Source organism: Trachypithecus francoisi, unplaced genomic scaffold (genome assembly GCF_009764315.1).
Source record: "Trachypithecus francoisi isolate TF-2019V2 unplaced genomic scaffold, Tfra_2.0 Lachesis_group17, whole genome shotgun sequence".
Taxonomy (NCBI): Eukaryota; Metazoa; Chordata; class Mammalia; order Primates; family Cercopithecidae; genus Trachypithecus; species Trachypithecus francoisi.
Genome location: NW_022681462.1, coordinates 62,350,259 through 62,369,474, shown reverse-complemented (window position 1 = coordinate 62,369,474; position 19,216 = coordinate 62,350,259). Strand labels below are relative to the sequence as shown.

Sequence of the window (19,216 nt, the reverse complement as noted above, 5' to 3'; positions counted from 1 at the left end):
CCTTAGCTCTCTGGATCAACCCAAATGATATGACAAAAACAGAGGTAGTAGTAGTGGGGGAAGTAACCCCTAAATAGGCTGTTTCTGGGTCTCATTCTACTAATATAGCAGCAATTTTACTTATGGTTTATGGTACACAACACAATGAACTCACTCATACACACAGACATGAGAATTTCTGGATGACGATAGAAAATGGTAAGAAATCCTCTTTCATGGTCTCCAGTCTTGTAGTCTGCAAATCTAGGAGGGCCTTGGCCCTTCACAATGCTCTGTGAAGGCAAACGGGATTCAGTTTGGGGAGGTCATGAAATTTTTTCAATCCACAAGAGATTCTAAAAGAAGTACTTACACAACATGTAGGACAGGCAATGTTAGGAAAGGATGATCTATTTGTTCTACCAACAGTTTTGTTTATACAACTGCATTGACCACAGCCAGTTTAGATTATAGGAAAAAAAAAATACATGAATTAAAGTAAAGCTAAACATTTCATTTTGTTCTACTGAAGTTATCAGTTCCTGAGTCGTTCCCTTCCTCAGTGTTCTTTTATGTAGTCATCTTTCATTATTAATTCCTATCATTTATTTTCTCATTAAACAAACATTGCCATATCAGTATTTGTCAGGTGCTAGGGATAGAGAGGTAAAACAGGCTCTTATGATCCATGCCCTATTGGAGCTTATAGCCTATAATTATAAACTAACCTGAAATTTAATTGTCACTAGCCTAGCAAATCTGGTGCCAAATTTTCAGATGCATTATTTATTTTGCAGAGACAAGGACAATTGAAGGAGCTCATGGCTTTACTATGATACTCTACTATGTTATACTCCTTTTTGACCACCTGAGCATACTATGAGTAAGTGGGGTATGGTGGAGTAACCAAGGGGTACATCAAAAGCAGCTTTTTAATTAAAAAAATTAACATTATTTTTCTTGCTTTTATGCAAGATATGTCTCAAGATTCCTGATCTCTAAGATCAGTTCAGTGTTCCCCATATTCTTTATATTCTTAATTTAATATTTACTCTGAATTTTGTTGATGATTTTATGCATCATTTAGCACATGCGGAGCACTGTGGCAGGGGCTGAAGAATATAAAAATGAATAGAGGTAATTTATGCCCTCAAGGAGCCTCCCAAAGTAGGAAGGATATAACTTATACTCACAGATACCATAATAGGGGAAAGAAATTAGTAAATGCCCTTAGTGAAACATAAAGGTTGTTCAAGGAGAAGGATCTCATTTTCAGCTAAGGATATCTTGTCAGACCAAAGACGATTTCAAGGCTCTGAACCGAGAAACTGAAAGGATGAACTGAAATAATCTGAGATGAAAAAGATCGTAGTTGAAGATTCTGGGGAGAGATGGGTTCAGATTTAGGCATGTTAGGTTTGAGATCTTAAGTAGGCAGATACAGTGTGGAAGAGTGGTTTGGGCTAAGAATATAAATTTTGGAGTCATGTGCTTATGGTAGTCCTTAGAGCCATGAGACCAGATGATATCACTATGGGAATGATCACTGTTTAGTTCTTTAACTTTTCCCTTTTCCACTCCCCTCCAATACAGTGAGTTTCCACTTCATTCTCCACAGTGTCTCTAGCATTCATATTATTTTTGCCATTTGTAACCAGTTACTAATTTTCATATCCTTCATCCAATGTTTCAGTAAATCCTATTGACTCTGCTTTTAAAGTATATCCAGAATCTGAACACTTCTCACCATGTCTTCTGCTGTATCATCTGGGTCTCAGTCATCATCTTGGATTACAGCAATTAGTTTAACTGGTCTCCCTGCTTCTACCACTGCCCCTTACAGTGGACTTAAAACAGCAGACAAGGAGATCCTTTTAACATGTAAATCAGATCATATCACTCTTTCAGAACTATAGTCAAGCCCCTATAATAGCCTCCCAATGCCCTTTTGACTCAAATCTCCTATTTTTCTCTCCCTTGCTCACTCTGCTCTGGCCACACTGGCTGCCTTGTTATTCCTTCAACATGTCATGCCTGCTCCCACATTTGAACCTTAAAATGTGGCTCCTCTTCCTGGAACTCTTTCTAGATATCTGCACAGCTCTTTCTTCCATCAAGACTTTTCTCAAATGTCACCAAGTCAATGAGGCCTATGATGACTACCCTACTTAAATTTTCAAACCCTTACCCACAATCCTGGCAATCCCTATCCCATTACTCTGCTCTTTCCCTGTTTCCCACAACATTTTATCACACTGTATAATTTATTTATTATGCTGGTTGTATACTGTGTCTCTTTGAGACCAGGAACCTTTGAATGTATTCCAAGATTGCATAACAGTACTTGGAATATAGCAATCACTCAAAAGACTTTTTTAAATGAATGATTCTGTCAGTTCTAGCCTAAGTTAATGGAAAGAGATTCATGCCATTAACCACTCACTACTGAGCCTTTTTGTTTCTCTTGTCTTTGTGTGGGGCTAGTGAGGAATGATGATAAGAGAAGATGGAGTTGTAAAAGGAGGGACAAAGGGGGGTGGTACAAATTTCAATTTTAGATACATAGAGTTTCCATTGCTAAGATACTTATGAGAAAATCTCTCACAGACAAATGGAAAGGTTGGGCTAGAGCTTAGAAAGGCCTGGACTAGGGATGTTAAGACATAGGATTTGAATTATATAGTCAGCTAAGAGATACAGATGGTCATGTGTATGGGTAGAATCATCCAAGGGAGCAAGTAGAACAAGTAGAAAAGAAGACGAAGATCAAAAGCTTGAAGAATATATACATCTACAGGGCCACAGGAGAAAGAAAAACCACAGACAGTATAAAAGTCATGGTAGAAGGTCGGTAAGTTGATAGTGTCAAATGTGGCAGAATAGGTAAAAGAGTTAAGAATGGAAAGGAGGTGACTGATGACTAGTTGAGAGAATAATTTTGGAAGGGGGTAAGGACAGAAGTCAATCTGTAAGGGACTGGGAGAAAGCAGGCAGAAAGAATTAGAGGCAGATAGTTCTGAGAGGGTCAGCAATGACAAGAAGGAGCAATGGGTCAGAAGGTCTAAGGGAAAGTAAGATAAAAGGTGGCCACAGCTTCTAGCTTTTCGTGAGTGAGGAATAGGCAGACCCCAGCAATAATACATCTCTGGCCAAAAATGATGAGAAGAAGTGAAGACATTAAAGATACAAGAGACAGTCATAAAGCTTTATAAAGCTATTATAAAAAACCTTGTACATTTGGCTTCCAACCCCCCTCCCCTCAAATTTAGAGGTGAGGCAGTTAAGACACAGAGATCAATACAATGGGCAAGGTCAGGAGTCCTCAGCAACAACCTGGAAGAAGTCAGGGTGGGGAAGGAAAGAACATCAAGACATGGAGGAGCAGTGTAGGGAAGGATGGGGCAGAATGAGTAAAAATACAGAGACAATCTGAAGACAGGATTGTAAGGTAGTTTTGAGTTTTTTTCAGTGAGGTAAGAAGTGAAGTCACCAGGTGAATGTTACAAGACCCTGAAACAAGTAAAAGGAATTTAGAATAGAATGGCTTCAAAGAACTATTGAGGGAAAATCTATCTGTAGCAACAGTGTAGAGCAATACTCTAAATCCCATGTTTCCCTTATATCTTCTAAAATATGGGTTCTCTTGCCATATTTAATTGACATTCTACCTCCATTCTCTTGCTGAAAACCCTGCTCTGGCTCTAGGATGAACACACTACTCCCGCTCTGTACCATACTCCTCTCCTAAAATAAGAATATAGCAAACACATGCCTCATATAAAAAACATGATGGAAGGGAATTATTTTTAATGGAATATTCTTCAGGAAATAGCATATCTGCAGCAGAACAGCATAAAATTCTACATATTCTAGAGAATAATCCATTTCTTACATATCCCTTAATAAAATAAATCAGCAAAGTTTCATTTATTGGAGAGGGTAATGTTTTCTTGAGAGAAAAGGCAGTGTCCAATTTCAGCCATGTGATGATAGAGAATAACACTCAAAGACAGCATATTCCAGATACTTTTTTTTTTTCCTTAAGGAGCACATGTAACACAAACCCTGTTACTTTTCTGTGCAGAATAACACATAGAGTCTTTAGGGTACAATACCTTTAACTGGAAAGACCATTATGATTTCATTAAAATCTGGCTGCAAGCTAGCTTTTTCATTGTAGCCTAGTTAAGAGCTCAGGCTTTAAACTGACATAGATCTAGTTCAAATCTTGGTTCTACTAGCTAAGTTAGCTTAGACAATTTACTTACCCTATCTGAGACTCTGTATACTTGAAGAAGTGGGAATAATAATAGTACCATAGTACCAACCTCATAGGGTTGCTGTGTGAGGTTTAAACATGATGATGCTTCTAACATGCTTGGTAATGAGGAAGTAGTCAATGAAAGTTGTTTGTACTGGACCATTAACTATTCCAAAGCTGGCCTGAGCTATATTTTTCTGTCTCCAATCTTTAAGTGCCTCTTTCTACAGAATGAAATCCTTAAAAACCTAGCCTAAATGTAACCTTCTGCATAAAACTTTACAAGATTCCCCTATCTGGAAACGAGTTCTTTTTCCTGGGAACAACCTTTATGCTTCACAAAGGGTACTTTCTAATTGTTCAGCACTACTGTGATATCTGTGAATGTAAGTTTTATCGCTCCCCAAGGAGTTATTAGGCTCCTTGAGAGCATAGTCACCTCTATTCATTTTTATATACTTCAGCCCCTACCACAGTGCTCTTTACATTCTAAGTGATGAATAAAGTCATCACCAACAAAATTCAGAGTAATTATTAAAATAAAGAATACAAAGAATATGGGGAACACTGAACTGATCTTAGAGATGAGGGATCTTAAGACACAACTTGCATAAAAACCAAAAAAAGGTTTTACTTCATAACAATTAAACATTCATATTTCAAAAACGTAATATTATAAGCAGATACAAAAGGTGAACAAGTAGAAAAACAATGCCAGTCCATAAAACAAAGGGCTTTAATATACAAAGAACCCATACATAAATAAGGCTTTTAAAAATTATATAAATAATAAACATAAACAAAAAAGTTGACTTTCTTTAAACCACTAAATAACTCAGGCTATAAAATATCATAATCTCAATTTTCCTAAAAACATATATGAGACAGACTACCATAAACACGAAAGGAAAGACGTAATCATGTTACATTTTGATGTATTTGTGTGGGTGATATTATGGAAGGGTAACATTAAAGGCATTTAATTTCCAACAGTTTTCTGATACAACTAAAACACGAAATGTACTGCAACAAAAATTCTTTTAATAGAACTGAAATCAAACCAATGATGACCTAACCACATCTTAAATGGGCTTTTTTTCTTCCCTGGGAAGACACTTGTGTGAGAATATATAGAGAGTATTAACGACCTATGATGGGTGATGTTTAAACTAAGCATACTTGATAGCCAGAAATTGCTATCACAATTCCAAACTGGATGATGGGGATGGCAAGATAAATTGCTAATTTCATCTCTAGGTTTCACACTTGATCTTAGCCATAAGGCTGAGAAGCGATAATCTCTAGATTTTAAAGGTCAGGGGTTGGACTGCAACAGAAGAAACTTCCCATTAACTAGTTCACAAATACCTTCCTTCTGAGAGACAAGCACAGTCCCAAAGGAAACAGACAGAAGGGTGAAGTCACTAGCAGGGCATTTATATTTCACATGCAGAAACTGGACCACATAAAAGTTGGCAAAAAAAAGTCCTGTTTAACAGGAGAAATGAAAGATTTTTCAGGTTTAAACACTGCTGATGGCATTATAAATCAGTGTGTTACTTGGTGATGTATTTCAAGAGCCACAGAAACTTTTAAGCCCTTTAATAGAGTAATTCTACTTCTAGGAATGCATCATAATGAACCACTATTAGCACTACTATAGCTAAAATAAGTTACAGTTCAATCACTTGATGAAACATTAAGCTTTTAATGAGAGGGATATGTAGAAACAAAAAAAAGTGCTTACAATAGAAAGCAAATTGACAAAAATTGAAAAACTTCTAAACCATATTATAATTAGATTATGGAAACAAACAAAAACATATGTTATAAAAGATACTGGCTGGATGTGGTGACTCACGCCTGTAATCCCAGCACTTTGGGAGGCCGAGTAGGAGGACTGCCTAAGCGCAAGAGTTCAAGACTAGCCTGGGCAACATGGTGAAGCCCCGTTTCTACTAAAAATACAAAAATTAGCTGGGCATGGTGGCACAGGGCATGCCTGTAGTCCCAGCTACTTGGGGCTGAGGTGGGAGGATTGCTTGAGCTCAGGAGGTTGAGGCCGCAATGAGCCAAGATCACACCACTGCACTCCTGCCTGTGTGACAAAGTGAGACCCTGTCCACATTCCCTCCCATCCCCACCCGCCACCAAAAAAGACAGTGATTTGCACAGAACAAAATAATGTAGTCCCCATGTACACCTCAGAATTACTGCAAGAACTCTATGAAACCCTGTGCACATATGCACCTTCTCATCAAACACTAAAAAGACAATTACTATGGAACCACAATTTTTTTACATTAAAAAAAATCAGAACCATGTCCCAAAGTTGAGAACAAGACAAGGATATCTACTCTCACCATTCCTATTCAACACTGCACTGAAGGTCCCGGCCATTGCAATAGGCAAAAAGAAAAAAAGGAAAAAAGAATAAAGTAAAGAAAAATAAGAAGCATGAAGATTAAAATGGAGGAAGTAAGGTTTAATATAGTTACTGATGACGTAACTGCTTATATAGGAGAACTTAAGGAATCTACAAATACCTAGTAGAACTAGTAAGTGAATTTAATAAGTCTGCGGGATATAAGGTTATTCCACAAAACTCATATTTTTATATATTAGCAACAAACAAGTAGCAGCAAAAATTTTAAAAACTCCATTTACAATAGTGTTGAAAAACATATAATACATTTAATAAAACACATGCAAAACCTGTACACTGAAAACTAAAAGACACTGCTTAGAGAAATAAGACCTAAATAAATGCTAAGATATAATAAGTTCATGGACCAAAAGAATTGATAAATATTAAGACAGCAATAAGATATTTTTTTTGGTCTCTAAAAAAAAGAGGTAAACCACAAACTGGGAAAAAATATTCATGAATCATATATTTGACAAAGTACATTTTTATATATGCAAGATATATTAAAAACTCCCAAAACTCAATAATAAAAGGGCAAACAATTCAATTAGAAAACGGCCAAATAGGCCGGGCACAGTGGCTCAAGCTTGTAATCCCAGCACTTTGGCAGGCCAAGATGGGCGGATCACGAGGTCATGAGATCGAGACCATCCTGGCTAACACGTTGAAACCCCGTCTATACTAAAAAAAAAATACAAAAAACTAGCTGGGCGACGTGGCAGGCGCCTGTAGTCCCAGCTACTCGGGAGACTGAGGCAGGAGAATGGCATAAACCCAGGAGGCGGAGCTTGTAGTGAGCTGAGATGCAGCCACTGCACTCTAGCCTGGGTGACCGAGACAGACTCCATCTCAAAAAAAAAAAAGAAAAGAAAATGGCCAAATAATACGAACAAATATTTCACAAAGAAGATATACAAATGACCAGTAAGCACATTAGAAAGTGTTCAATGTTGCCAGGGAAATGCAAATTAAAACCAAGTAGATCTTTCTACACACATTAGAATGGCTAACAACAACTACCTAACATCATATGACAAAAATGCGAGGCAACCAGAATTCTCATGGTGAAAGTGTAAAACGTGAAATGGTACAACCAGAGGGGTTCTAAGAAAACTAAACTTTCATTAGACTTCATGACTTATCAATTCAAAAAAACTGTGCAAGAATATTCACAGCAGTTTTACTCAGAATGGCCAAAGACTGGAAATAAGCAAGGTTCATGTGATATTGGGAAATACATATCTGGCTTTCCTCCCGTTTCCCTGCAAAAAGCTCCTAAAACCTTTGGAATCTCCAGAGTGATAGATAAGAGTGTATTTTGTATGACATGACTGGTAGCTGGGGTCCCCTAGATAGCTTCACAATAGGGGACGGTCACCAGAAAAACCAAACAAGTGAGTGGAGGGGTTGTCACTTTCAGCCCCAGACCCCCAACCTCCAGGGAGGGGAGAAGGGATGAAAGTTGAGTTGATCACTAACAGCCAATGATCCAATCATGCCTATGTAATGAAAACCTACTAAAAACCCAAAAGCCTGGGTTCCAATGAGCTTCTAGATAGCTCAACACCTGGAGGTTCCTAGAGGGTAGTATGCCTACGCAGAAGTTCCACATCCTTCCTCCCATATACCTTCCTCCTCTACCTTTCCCTATACATCTTCTCCATCTGGCTGTTCATCTGTATCCTTTGTAATATCCTTTAGAATAAAGGATGATGAACATTAAGTAGATGTTTCCCTGAGTTCTGTAAACTGGCAAATCAATTGAACTCCAGGGTCGTAGGAATCCTGAAGTTATAGGTCACAACCAGGCCCCTGAAGTCGGGAGTAATCTTATAGTACTGAACCCTCAACCTGTAGGATCTGACACTATCTCCAGGTAGACAGTGTCAGAAATTAACTGAATTAGAGGACACCCAGGTGATGTCTGCTGGATAATCTGCCGTAGAATTGACTGGTTGGAGGGGAGAAATCCCTACATATTTTGGTAACCAGAGGCCACAGAAGTGTTCTACGTTGTACTGAATGTAGAGAGTATAAAAAAAAGTTTGGTATTTCCTGTACCTCTTAGATTTCATTAACAGGGAAATAGATAAGCTGTGGTATAGTCACACAATGGAATATTACTAAGCAATAAAAAATAAGCTACTGGTACTTGTTACAACACGGACAAATTGCTAAATATGATGCTGAAAGAAGCCTTACACAGATGAGTACAATTGTATGGTAGAGGGAGAAAACTAATCTTTGGTAGAAAAAAATCAAAACAAGTAGTTACCTCTGGGAGGCTGCGGCAGTAACTGATTGGAAGAGGTATAATGGAATGTTTTCAGATAACAGAAATGTTCCTGATCTCAACAGCAGTTTGGTTACACAGATGTAGGTATTTGTCAAAATTCAGCTAATACAAACTTAAAATTTAATTGTATGTAAATGTGACCTCAAAAGAAAAAAATTGTAAAGAATTATCAAATTGTAGTTAATTATTTGAATGCTGACGTATTTAGTGCAAAGTGTACCAATGTCTGCAACCTTCTTCGGAATGCATCAAAAACATAAGATGGGCCAGGTGCAGTGGCACATGCCTGTAATCCAAGCTCTTTGGGAGGCAAAGGTGGGTGGATCACTCCAGTCCAGGAGTTCGAAACCAGCCTGGACAACATAGCGAAACTTCATCTCTACTAAAAATACAAAAAATTAGCCAGACCGTGGTGTTATACACCTGTAACTCCAGCTACTTAGGAGGCTGAGGCGTGAGAATCACTTGAACCCAGGAGGCAGAGGTTGCTGTGAGCTAAGATCACACCACTGCACTGGGTGACAGAGAGACCTTGTCTCAAAAACAAAACAAAACAAAAAAGATGGATGGACAAGTAGATGGATATGTGGAAAAACAAATATAGTAAAATGTTAATGATAAAATCTAGGTGTGGCTATATAGGAATTCACTGTAAAATCTTTGTTTCCAATTTTTCTGTATGGTTAAATTTTTTCATCATAAAACTTTTGGGGGAAACCACAAACTAGCTGGATGTTGACAGAATATTATTTTTTACTTCTTTTTTCTAAGTTTTCTATAATATACTATAGTCTTTTAAAATATTTTTAAAAGAAAGCAAATTAATGACATAATGACATTTACTAAAATAATCAAATATAAGTGATTTTAAAACAAAAATCTCATTTTAGATTCAATAAAAGTTAAAATATTCACTATATTTCTTATACTGTCATATAATTCAGTAAGATTCTTTTAAAAATGTCACTATGTAGCAAGTCACTGTTTTTGAACTAATTAAAAAAATTTAAAACTAATTAAATATGCTATTAAAAAGTGTTTTCTTTTTATGCCTTAAACTTCCCTTATACTCAAAAGCTTCCCCCATGTCATTCTGTTAATGTATACTCACTAAAAGTATATCATTTCTTAGATTTTATTAACCAATAAAAATATTACTTAAGAAAGCTGAGTTGGCTGTATACTTTCAAAAGGGTTTTATCTTTAGAAAAGCGCAAGTTTTATGCCAGGTTCTAGTCAATTGTGTCTTGTTAATTTCCAAAACAAACAGAGGGGAGTGCCATGCAATTTCCATTACACACACTTCACCATTAGTATCAGGGTTTATTAGCTTGACAATGCTCCAGGAGTAATGGCTTCATTCCTCACTGAAATAAAATAATGTGCCACATAACTCAGCAATGCAGAACTTCTGAAAAATGTTGTCACATTAAACATGGTCATATTTTTCAGTTTCCATTATGCCAAAACAAAGGCCATTTGCTGTAAAGAACTCACTCTGGATATGGAGAATTTCCACATGGGCCTCAGACTTACCTCATTGCTATGTCATATGATTCTGGATGAATACAAGTTTGGTCCAAAGGATTTGGCTTCAGTAAAACATTCACTGCAGTTTTGCTCTTCTTTTTGCCCTGCTTCTCATTTGTGACCTCGATGTCTGCTGAAGATGTAACAGCAACTCCTCGAATTTGGCCTGAAGATTCAGTTTGCTGACTATGTAAAGCCAGAAAAAACCACATTTATAAAAAGGGGAAGGTTGGGCAGAAAAGTCTTCAAATTAAAATGTGCTTATTTCTCTGTCATACAAATATGCAAAAACAGCAACCAGATTCTGACCTTTCACTTCATAGAAACTACCACTTATTTGTTTAAATCACTGGGAAAAGGGCTTTCTGTTACTTAAAGCCAAAAACATTCTTAACTGATTGTCTATATAATTGGCATTCTAGGAGAGAAAAGAGGAAAATGTAGGGAAACAAAATAATATTTCTCAGAGCTAAGAAAAACAAGCTCTCAAAAGAATCTATTGAGTGTAGAACAGGATGAACAAAAAAAGACTCATACTTGGCTAAGCGCAGTGGCTCATGCTTGTAATCCCAACACTTTGGGAGGCCAAGGCGGGCAGATCACCTGAGGTCAGGAGTTCAAGACCAGCCTGGCCAACATGATGAAACCCTGTCTCTACTAAAAATTAAAAGATTAGCTGGTTGTGGTGGTGCACGCCTGTAGTCCCAGCTACTTGGGAGGCTGAGGCAGGAGAATCGCTTAAACCTGGGAGGCAGAAGTTGCAGTGAGCTGAGATCTTGCCACCGCACTCCAGTTTGGGCAAGAGGGACAGACTGTCTCAAAAAAAAAGAAAAGAAAAAGACTCATACTTGACGTATCATGGATAAACTTTACAATATAAATAATTTTTTAAATTCTAAAAGGCTTTCAAGAAAGCAAATTAGAACATTACTTAAAAAGGATCTGGAATCAGACTAGCATCAGATTTCTCACTGGCAAACATCAGATGTCAGAACATAGTGGAACAGTATCTTAAAAGTTCTGAGAGAAAATATTTTGAATTTAGAATCACATACCTAGTCAAATTAGCACTTGAGTAAGAGGGCAAATTGAAATCGTTTGCAGGTATGTAAGGACTTAAGTATAACCCATACGACCTCTCTAAAAAGAATTTCTTAAGGATTAATTCTAGCAAAAACCAATAAATCGAAGAAAAATGATCATATGAATTACAAGAAACAGTGTAGAAACAACAAAAACTGATTAAATTAAGTAAATGCTCATGAATGATGTAAATATATATACATTATGTGTATATACACACATAGTATGTGTATATATGTTAAAATATACATCTATAAAAACATAATTTTATAGAGTGTATATATATAGTGTATGTGTATATTATATACACATATACACATGCATATAGTGTATATATGTATATGTACACACGCATAGTGTATATGTACAGACGCATATAGTGTGTGTATATGTAAAGACGCATATAGTGTGTGTATAAGTACAGACATGCATATAGTGTGTGTATATGTACAGACACATGCATATAGTGTGTGTATATGTACAAACGCATATTGTGTGGGTATATGTAAAGATGCATATAGTGTACAGTGTGTGTATATGTACAGACGCATAGTGTGTATATGTACAGACAAATGCATATAGTGTATGTATGTACAGATAAATGCATATAGTGTATGTACATGTATAGACACATGCATAGCGTGCATATGTATAGACACACGCATATAGTGTGTATATGTATATATACAGGTTAAAAAATAAAAATTGGCCGGGCGCGGTGGCTCAAGCCTGTAATCCCAGCACTTTGGGAGGCCGAGACGGGCGGATCACGAGGTCAGGAGATCGAGACCATCCTGGCTAACACGGTGAAACCCCGTCTCTACTAAAAAATACAAAAAACTAGCCGGGCGAGGTAGCAGGCGCCCGTAGTCCCAGCTACTCCGGAGGCTGAGGCAGGAGAATGCTGTAAACCCGGGAGGCGGAGCTTGCAGTGAGCTGAGATCCGGCCACTGCACTCCAGCAGGGGCCGCAGAGCGAGACTCCGTCTCAAAAAAATAACTAAATAAATAAATAAATAAAATAAAAATATACATTAAAAAAATTTTTTTTAAGACGGAGTCTTGCACTGTTGCTCAGGCTGGAGTGCAGTGGCGCGGTCTCGGCTCACTGCAAGCTCCGCCTCCCGGGTTCACGCCATTCTCCTGCCTCAGCTTCCCGAGTAGCTGGGACTACAGGCGCCCGCCACCACGCCCGGCTAATTTTTTTTGTATTTTTAGTAGAGACAGGGTTTTGCCATGTTCGCCAGGATGGTCTCGATCTCCTGACCTCGTGATCCGCCCACCTCAGCCTCCCAAAGTGCTGGAATTACAGGCATGAGCCACTGCGCCCGGCAAAAATATTTTTATATATGTATAAAATATATAGAGAGAGAGAAGGGGGGGAGGGTGATGAGAGACGGAGGAGGAGGGAAGGGAAGGGGAGAGGAGGGGAGGGGAGGGGCGAGGCGGGGAGGGGCGAGGCGGGGCGGGGCGGGGCGCGGACTGGATTGAAACTAAAATCCCAGGTCATCTTATCATGGGAGGTAGACAGAGTTGAAGAGAGAAAGATTGGGAAGGATACTGTTTCTAGTCGTCTCTAAGAGGACAGAGACACCTATTAACTCCAGAGGTCAGCAACAAATTTAAGGATGATCATCAGAAGAATAGAAGATGTGCAACTTTGAAATACAACAAATGTGAATGTATTAATATCAGATTGAGTAAAACCATGAAATCTAGCTATATGTTTCTAAGAGCCACATCAAAAATGTCATAGAAAGTATAAAAATTAGAAAAAAAAACCAGGCATATTTTGAAAAGGCAAATATAGTAACATTGCTAGCAAATAAATTTCGAAGCACAAAATATTAAATGTGGTAGCAATATTCCATTCTGAATAAACCTATGAACTATTCAGGAGATGTAACAGTCACAAATCTTCAAGCACCTAATTATCAGCTGGAAAAATACAAGGCTTTAAAACAAGCTCAATATTCATCAATAAGACACTGATTAAATTATAGCCCATCCATACAATTAAATATTATGCAGACAATATAAAGAATAAAAAGTTAGAAATCTATATGTAATAATTTGGAAAGAGATCCAGAAGACTGAAACAAATAAAGCAAGTTTCAAATAGTTGCAGAGCCTGATCCCTTGTGTATACATTTTTAAAATAATAAACATATACAAACAAGGTGACATAACTGTAAATTTACTTTCTGGAAGCAATGTATAAGAAACTTTTTCAAGTGAGATTTGAGAGGCATCTTTTACTTTTTGTTCTTTTTTATACTGTGAGTTTTTTTGGTGTTTTTTGGGTTTGTCTGTTTTTGAGATAGATAGGATCTTGCTCTGTCGCCCAGGCTGGAGTGCAGTGGCATGATCTCGGCTCACTGCAACCTCCACCTGCTGGGTTCAAGCAGTTATCCTGTCTCAGCCTCCTGGGTAGCTGGGATTACAGGTGAGCACCACTACACGCAGCTAATTTTTGTATTTTTAGTAGAGACAGGGTTTCGCCACGTTGGCCAGGCTGGTCACAAACTCCTGACCTCAGGTGATCAACCGCTCCTGGCCTATGCTGTGTTTTCTAACCAAGTGTTCAAAGAACATATAAACTAACAAAAACAGAATCATTTTATCTTCAATTTTTTCCAGTGCTGGCTTCTAGGTTTCATGATCTATTTAGAAAGAATTTCCATCACTCTAATGCTCTGCAAGATTTCCCCATGTTTTCTTCTGGTGCTTTTACAGTTTTACTTTTTTTTACATTTAAGTCTATGATAAATCTGTAATGTATTTGGGCATAGGAGTGAGAAGTGGGACTATAGCTTCCTTCACACATACTGAATTACTGGCACTTGTCATAATATCACTTGTTAGATAATTAATCAATTTTACCCTACCATTTGAAATGTCACCTTTACTATAAACTAAATTCTAACTATGTTTTGGTGGATTTCAGACCTTATTCTGTGCTATTCCTACATCAAAAGCAAACTGTTTAATTACCACAGCTTTATAATATATTCTAGTGAGGCTTAATCAGTCTTTTCCAGAATAAAGGTTATCTTCCATATGACCTCTATTATAATTTTGTCAAAAGAAAAAAGTACATATGAATTAACCAGGTAGTCCCAAAGTAGTAGACACGTAAATGTTCTTTCATAATTATACCATGCTAAGAAGTTTATGTAACAAGCTTTCATGCTTTCAGGATTAGAAAGTAAAGAAGTTTAGCTCTTGATACACACAACTGATAATCAATGCTTTGGTCCATTTTCAGTGAGGAGGGAGTGGGGAAACATATCTACGCTTAGGGAACAGCTATGTCAATATAAAGTGGTCACTTTGAAGTCACCATTGTCACCTCATCTTGTACCACTCCTTCCCATTTGCTATGCTCTGTGTGGGCCTTTCCCTCATTTCCTGAATACATCAAAGTTGGTCCTGCCTTAGGACTATGCACACTTAGTGTTCACTTTGCCTGGAATGCTTTCTTTCTGATACCTGGGTGGCATTTCATTCAAAACTCTGCTCAAATTAGTTTTCAAAAAATAACGAATCTAAAGTAGTTGTATTACTCCCCTAAGACAGTGTCACATATCCCTGCTTCAATTTTTATAGCACTTCTTGCCTTCTGAAACTACTAATTTTACTGGTTTGCTTATTGTCTGTATTACACATTAAAATATAACTCCATGAGAGTGCAGAATTTGCTGACTTGCTCATTGCTGTATTCCCAATGCCTACCAAAGGACACTCAACACGTATTGAATGAAGGCATGAACAATGGACACTTAGAATTTACACTAATCAGTAGTAGGATAGGTAACAATAACAAGAGAGGAGGTTGACAATAGAATTAAAGTGTATACTTATAATCACCTGCAAAATGTTCGGATATAATCCTGGTTGATTCTGATGAAGCCAGCACACTGTTGGAAGGATTTTGGACCCAGTCCTCTCACTTTCTTCAGCTGTTCTCGGTTGATAAAGGGTCCATTTTTCTCGCGCCATTCAATAATATTTTTGGCTCTGTTGGCATTGAGTCCTGCAATATGCCTAAGGGAAAATAAAAGGCAAACTGAAAAGAAGATATCATCTGAAAAGACAATGATATAAAACATTTGGATCATAAAAACAACTGCAATGACATATCCTCATATGTCTAAGTTAATCCAAAGGGGAGTCAAAAAAAAAAAAAAAAAAAACAGAGGGGAAAAAAAGAGTTGCACAAGAGGAAAGAAAAAAAAAAGACAAAACCAATAGCTGTCATAAAGATGCTGGTAAGCTGGCTAACACTGATGCAAGAAAAAAATGTTCCTCACAGTTTTTCTATATATTCATATTCCTTATGTTTCTGGATAAAGTAATAATTTTGCCTATTTTTTTCAGCATACATACAAAGTGAGTTAGAAGCAGTTATAATAGCTACAACTGTGTTGTACTACCTTTTTTGTGTGTTAGCCTATTCTCAGTAATATAGAGCTGAACTATAGAAAGGTCCTTATCTGTAATTGTCATGGTTAGTATAAATTATATATAAAGACTATATTAGGTAGTTTCCTTGGTGTTAAAAGATTATTTCAGAGAATTTCAACTCTATTATGAAATTCCATATATGAAATTATGAAATGTTTGTAGCTGTGTTAGAAAATCCACAACTTAAAATGTAAGGGATAGTTTCTGCTATACCTGTTTCAGCGAAAAAGGTCCAGATCAGATAATTTCATGCTGCATTAGCAGATTTGTGTAATAAATGCAAAACTGTGAACAAAAAAGCAGCTCTTCTAAAACCACGGGGGGAAAAAAGATGATATAACATGTGATTATAGTATGAAAAAAATTTTGACAGGTTTCTTGTAGAATCAGTGTAAAAATACGATAACCATACTTTGAACCCTCAGAATTTATCTTTTGGTTACTGCCAGATTTGACAGATGCATGCAAGAGACTTAATTAGTGAAAAATCTCTACTCTCATGTGGTGGGAAATAACTCTTTTCCATGTTAACCTTATTTAAATTCTATTAGCAACACTAATGCACTCAATGGTTACCATATGCTCTATGCTCTTCACTTCAGACCTGCAATATTAAAAATGATAATGTGAATTGTTATAATTCTTTTCTTACATAATATCTTCCCCTCTGATTACTTAAAGCAATGTATAAACCCATAGATGTTCTATACTTGACAACTTTATACACGTGTTCCCTTCCTCTAGCCGAGTTTGGACTGGATAGCCAGTTAAACTCAATTCTGTGATCTTCAGCCACAGATTTGTCTCACCTTAACAAAACTTCTGAACAGATGTTAATGTCCACTCCCACAAAGCTGACACATTCTTCTACAACACTGTCCAGTGTTGCCTTGAGTAAAGTCTGGGATACGTCATGCTGAAAAGACAAAGATCAAATATCAAAAGTGAAGGAGATGTAGTTCTTGGACTATTCCATTACTCTGCCTATATTACTGCCTATATTACTGATAGTTAGCTAACACACCATGGTAAATTTCTTCATTCCTCTTAAACACACTGTTTGCAGATGTAATTAAGCTGAAGTCAAGCCATCTATGGTTTCTTACTCTTTAAACTATGCATATATACCTAATTTGAATATAATAGTACCAGTATTTTTCCCTTGCCTAAAATTCTGCCCAGAGCAGTGGTTCTCAAACTTTAGCTTGCATTAAAATCACCTGTATGGCTTGGTAACACACCCACATCCAGATTTCTGATTCAGTAGGTCTAGGGTGGGGTCTAAGAATTTGCATTCTAACAAGTTCCCGGATAATACTGTGGCTGCTAGATCAAAATGAGACATAGTCTCTATGATTCATGCATGGCCTTATAGTGTTATGGAGAAGAAAACATAAGTTATAATAGGAAGCAGTACAATAATAGTAAGACAGTAAATCAAACTTTTGTTTCATCAAATTCAAGATAGTACTGTTTATATGAAGCACCATTATTTTATACACCATTAAGGAAGAAAACAGTCAAACTATGACACATGCTTTCTTATTGCTTAAGTTATTTATTTATTTTTTAAATACTGAAAGAGCTCTTTAGACTTATTTAGAAACTGTAAGAACCATATATTATGTACAAATAAGAAAAACATAAGCAATCTAAACTGGCTAAACTATTCCTAAAATTCTTCACATCCAGTGTTCAATTCTTCTGATCACTTTTATACTCAAAATCATAGGTGTCAAGGTTTTCCATGCAGTATTGTTTTTATGCTATCAAAATCCTTGATAATGTAGCATTTCTTAAAACAGCGATCCTCTGTTGTCTCTGGGACTTTCTTTCAAGCTTCAGATGCTCATTCTTACAAGCTTTGATGATAGTAGCACTATTTTAATCTTAACAGAGGGTATTAACAGAAGAGATTTTGGACAGTAACAAAACTCCTATTCTTTTTCTCTAAGATCCTTAAATGGTTTATTATTCAATGGTTTGTTAATTAAAACAACGAAAGGTGTGCAGTTCAGTCATGTCTCTAGGATTAGCAACCAAGTTCATGTGGAAACTACACCATGATTTAACACAGGGACAACAGCAACTATAGGACACTATTAAATGTAAGCTGCATTAAAATGTCAGAAAATGTGCATCTTACAATTGGTGAAATGCAGTATTTTAAAGTATTTGTTGACTAATTGAAGCTAGGTTACAACAATTAATACACTTGATGTTACTCATAATTCTAAAATTAACGATCTGTGGGACAGCAGACTTCTTTTTACCAACGTCAAGGAAAACAAGGAATATAATCTAGTAGAGTCCCCAAGTATTGTGATTACATTATTACCATTTAATAACAGCAGAAGCTTTTGTTCTGGAAGACTGAAGGGTACAGGAGTACTTCCGTATTTCAGAGATAACTTACTAGTAACTAGCCAGGCCGCAGCTAAAAATTTTGGATGTCATTAAAAAAATCTAATAAGCAAGTATCACCATGAAAAAGATCATGAAGTAAAACACCTAAGATCTTACCGAGAACTTGGTTACTCGGTTACTCTTGAGTTACAGCTTTTAAGAAGCTAGTCTTTTGTCTAAGCAGATGAAAAGCAGCAAAATGAAAAGGGAACTTTTTAAAATGAGAGGGTAGGAGATAGGATGACAATATAAAGGCAAGCACAAGGATAGCAACAGGAAAAAATATCTGAGGAACACAAAACTAAAAACAAACCTGAAAAAGGAAGAGTAATTGCTGAGAGCCATTGTAACAAGGGAAACAAGTTGATACAGTACTTCCAAGCACACCAGATGCTTAGGACAGTTAAATGAGTAAGCTACGGTCTCTGCAGCAGATTATTTTGGTTGCCTATCCTAACCTCTAGTTGTCAAACCCCTTCTCTTCCTTTCAAACAGAAGCCTAACCGTGTGTCTAGCATTTATCCCATTTCTGTAAGGCCATATGCTTTGGAAAAGCTGGTCCCACCTCCGATAGACAATGGTGACTGGTTAAAATCCATGTTTTTCAAACTGAGGGTTATGATCAATTAGTGGATCATAAAATTAAATCAGTGACTTGCCACCGGCATAAAAAAATGAATAGAATAAACCACATAGAGCATATTGCATACACCCTTAACATCGAATGAATAGGATGAACAATGCAGCCAATTGAGACTACCATGTGT

The 19,216-nt window shown here is 36.9% G+C and overlaps 1 protein-coding gene across 2 annotated transcripts in view; it reads right to left on the bottom strand.

Moving 5' to 3' along the window:
- Positions 1-19,216, bottom strand: part of SRBD1 (S1 RNA binding domain 1) — a 230,814-nt gene that overhangs the window by 16,926 nt on the left and 194,672 nt on the right. For both annotated transcript variants that reach the window (XM_033175816.1, XM_033175817.1), the window contains exons 17-19: positions 16,853-16,959; positions 15,447-15,623; positions 10,501-10,680 (exon numbers count right to left, since the gene is read on the bottom strand). In XM_033175816.1, the coding sequence (XP_033031707.1) occupies positions 10,501-10,680; positions 15,447-15,623; positions 16,853-16,959 (464 nt within the window). The remainder of the gene's footprint in view (positions 1-10,500; positions 10,681-15,446; positions 15,624-16,852; positions 16,960-19,216) is intronic.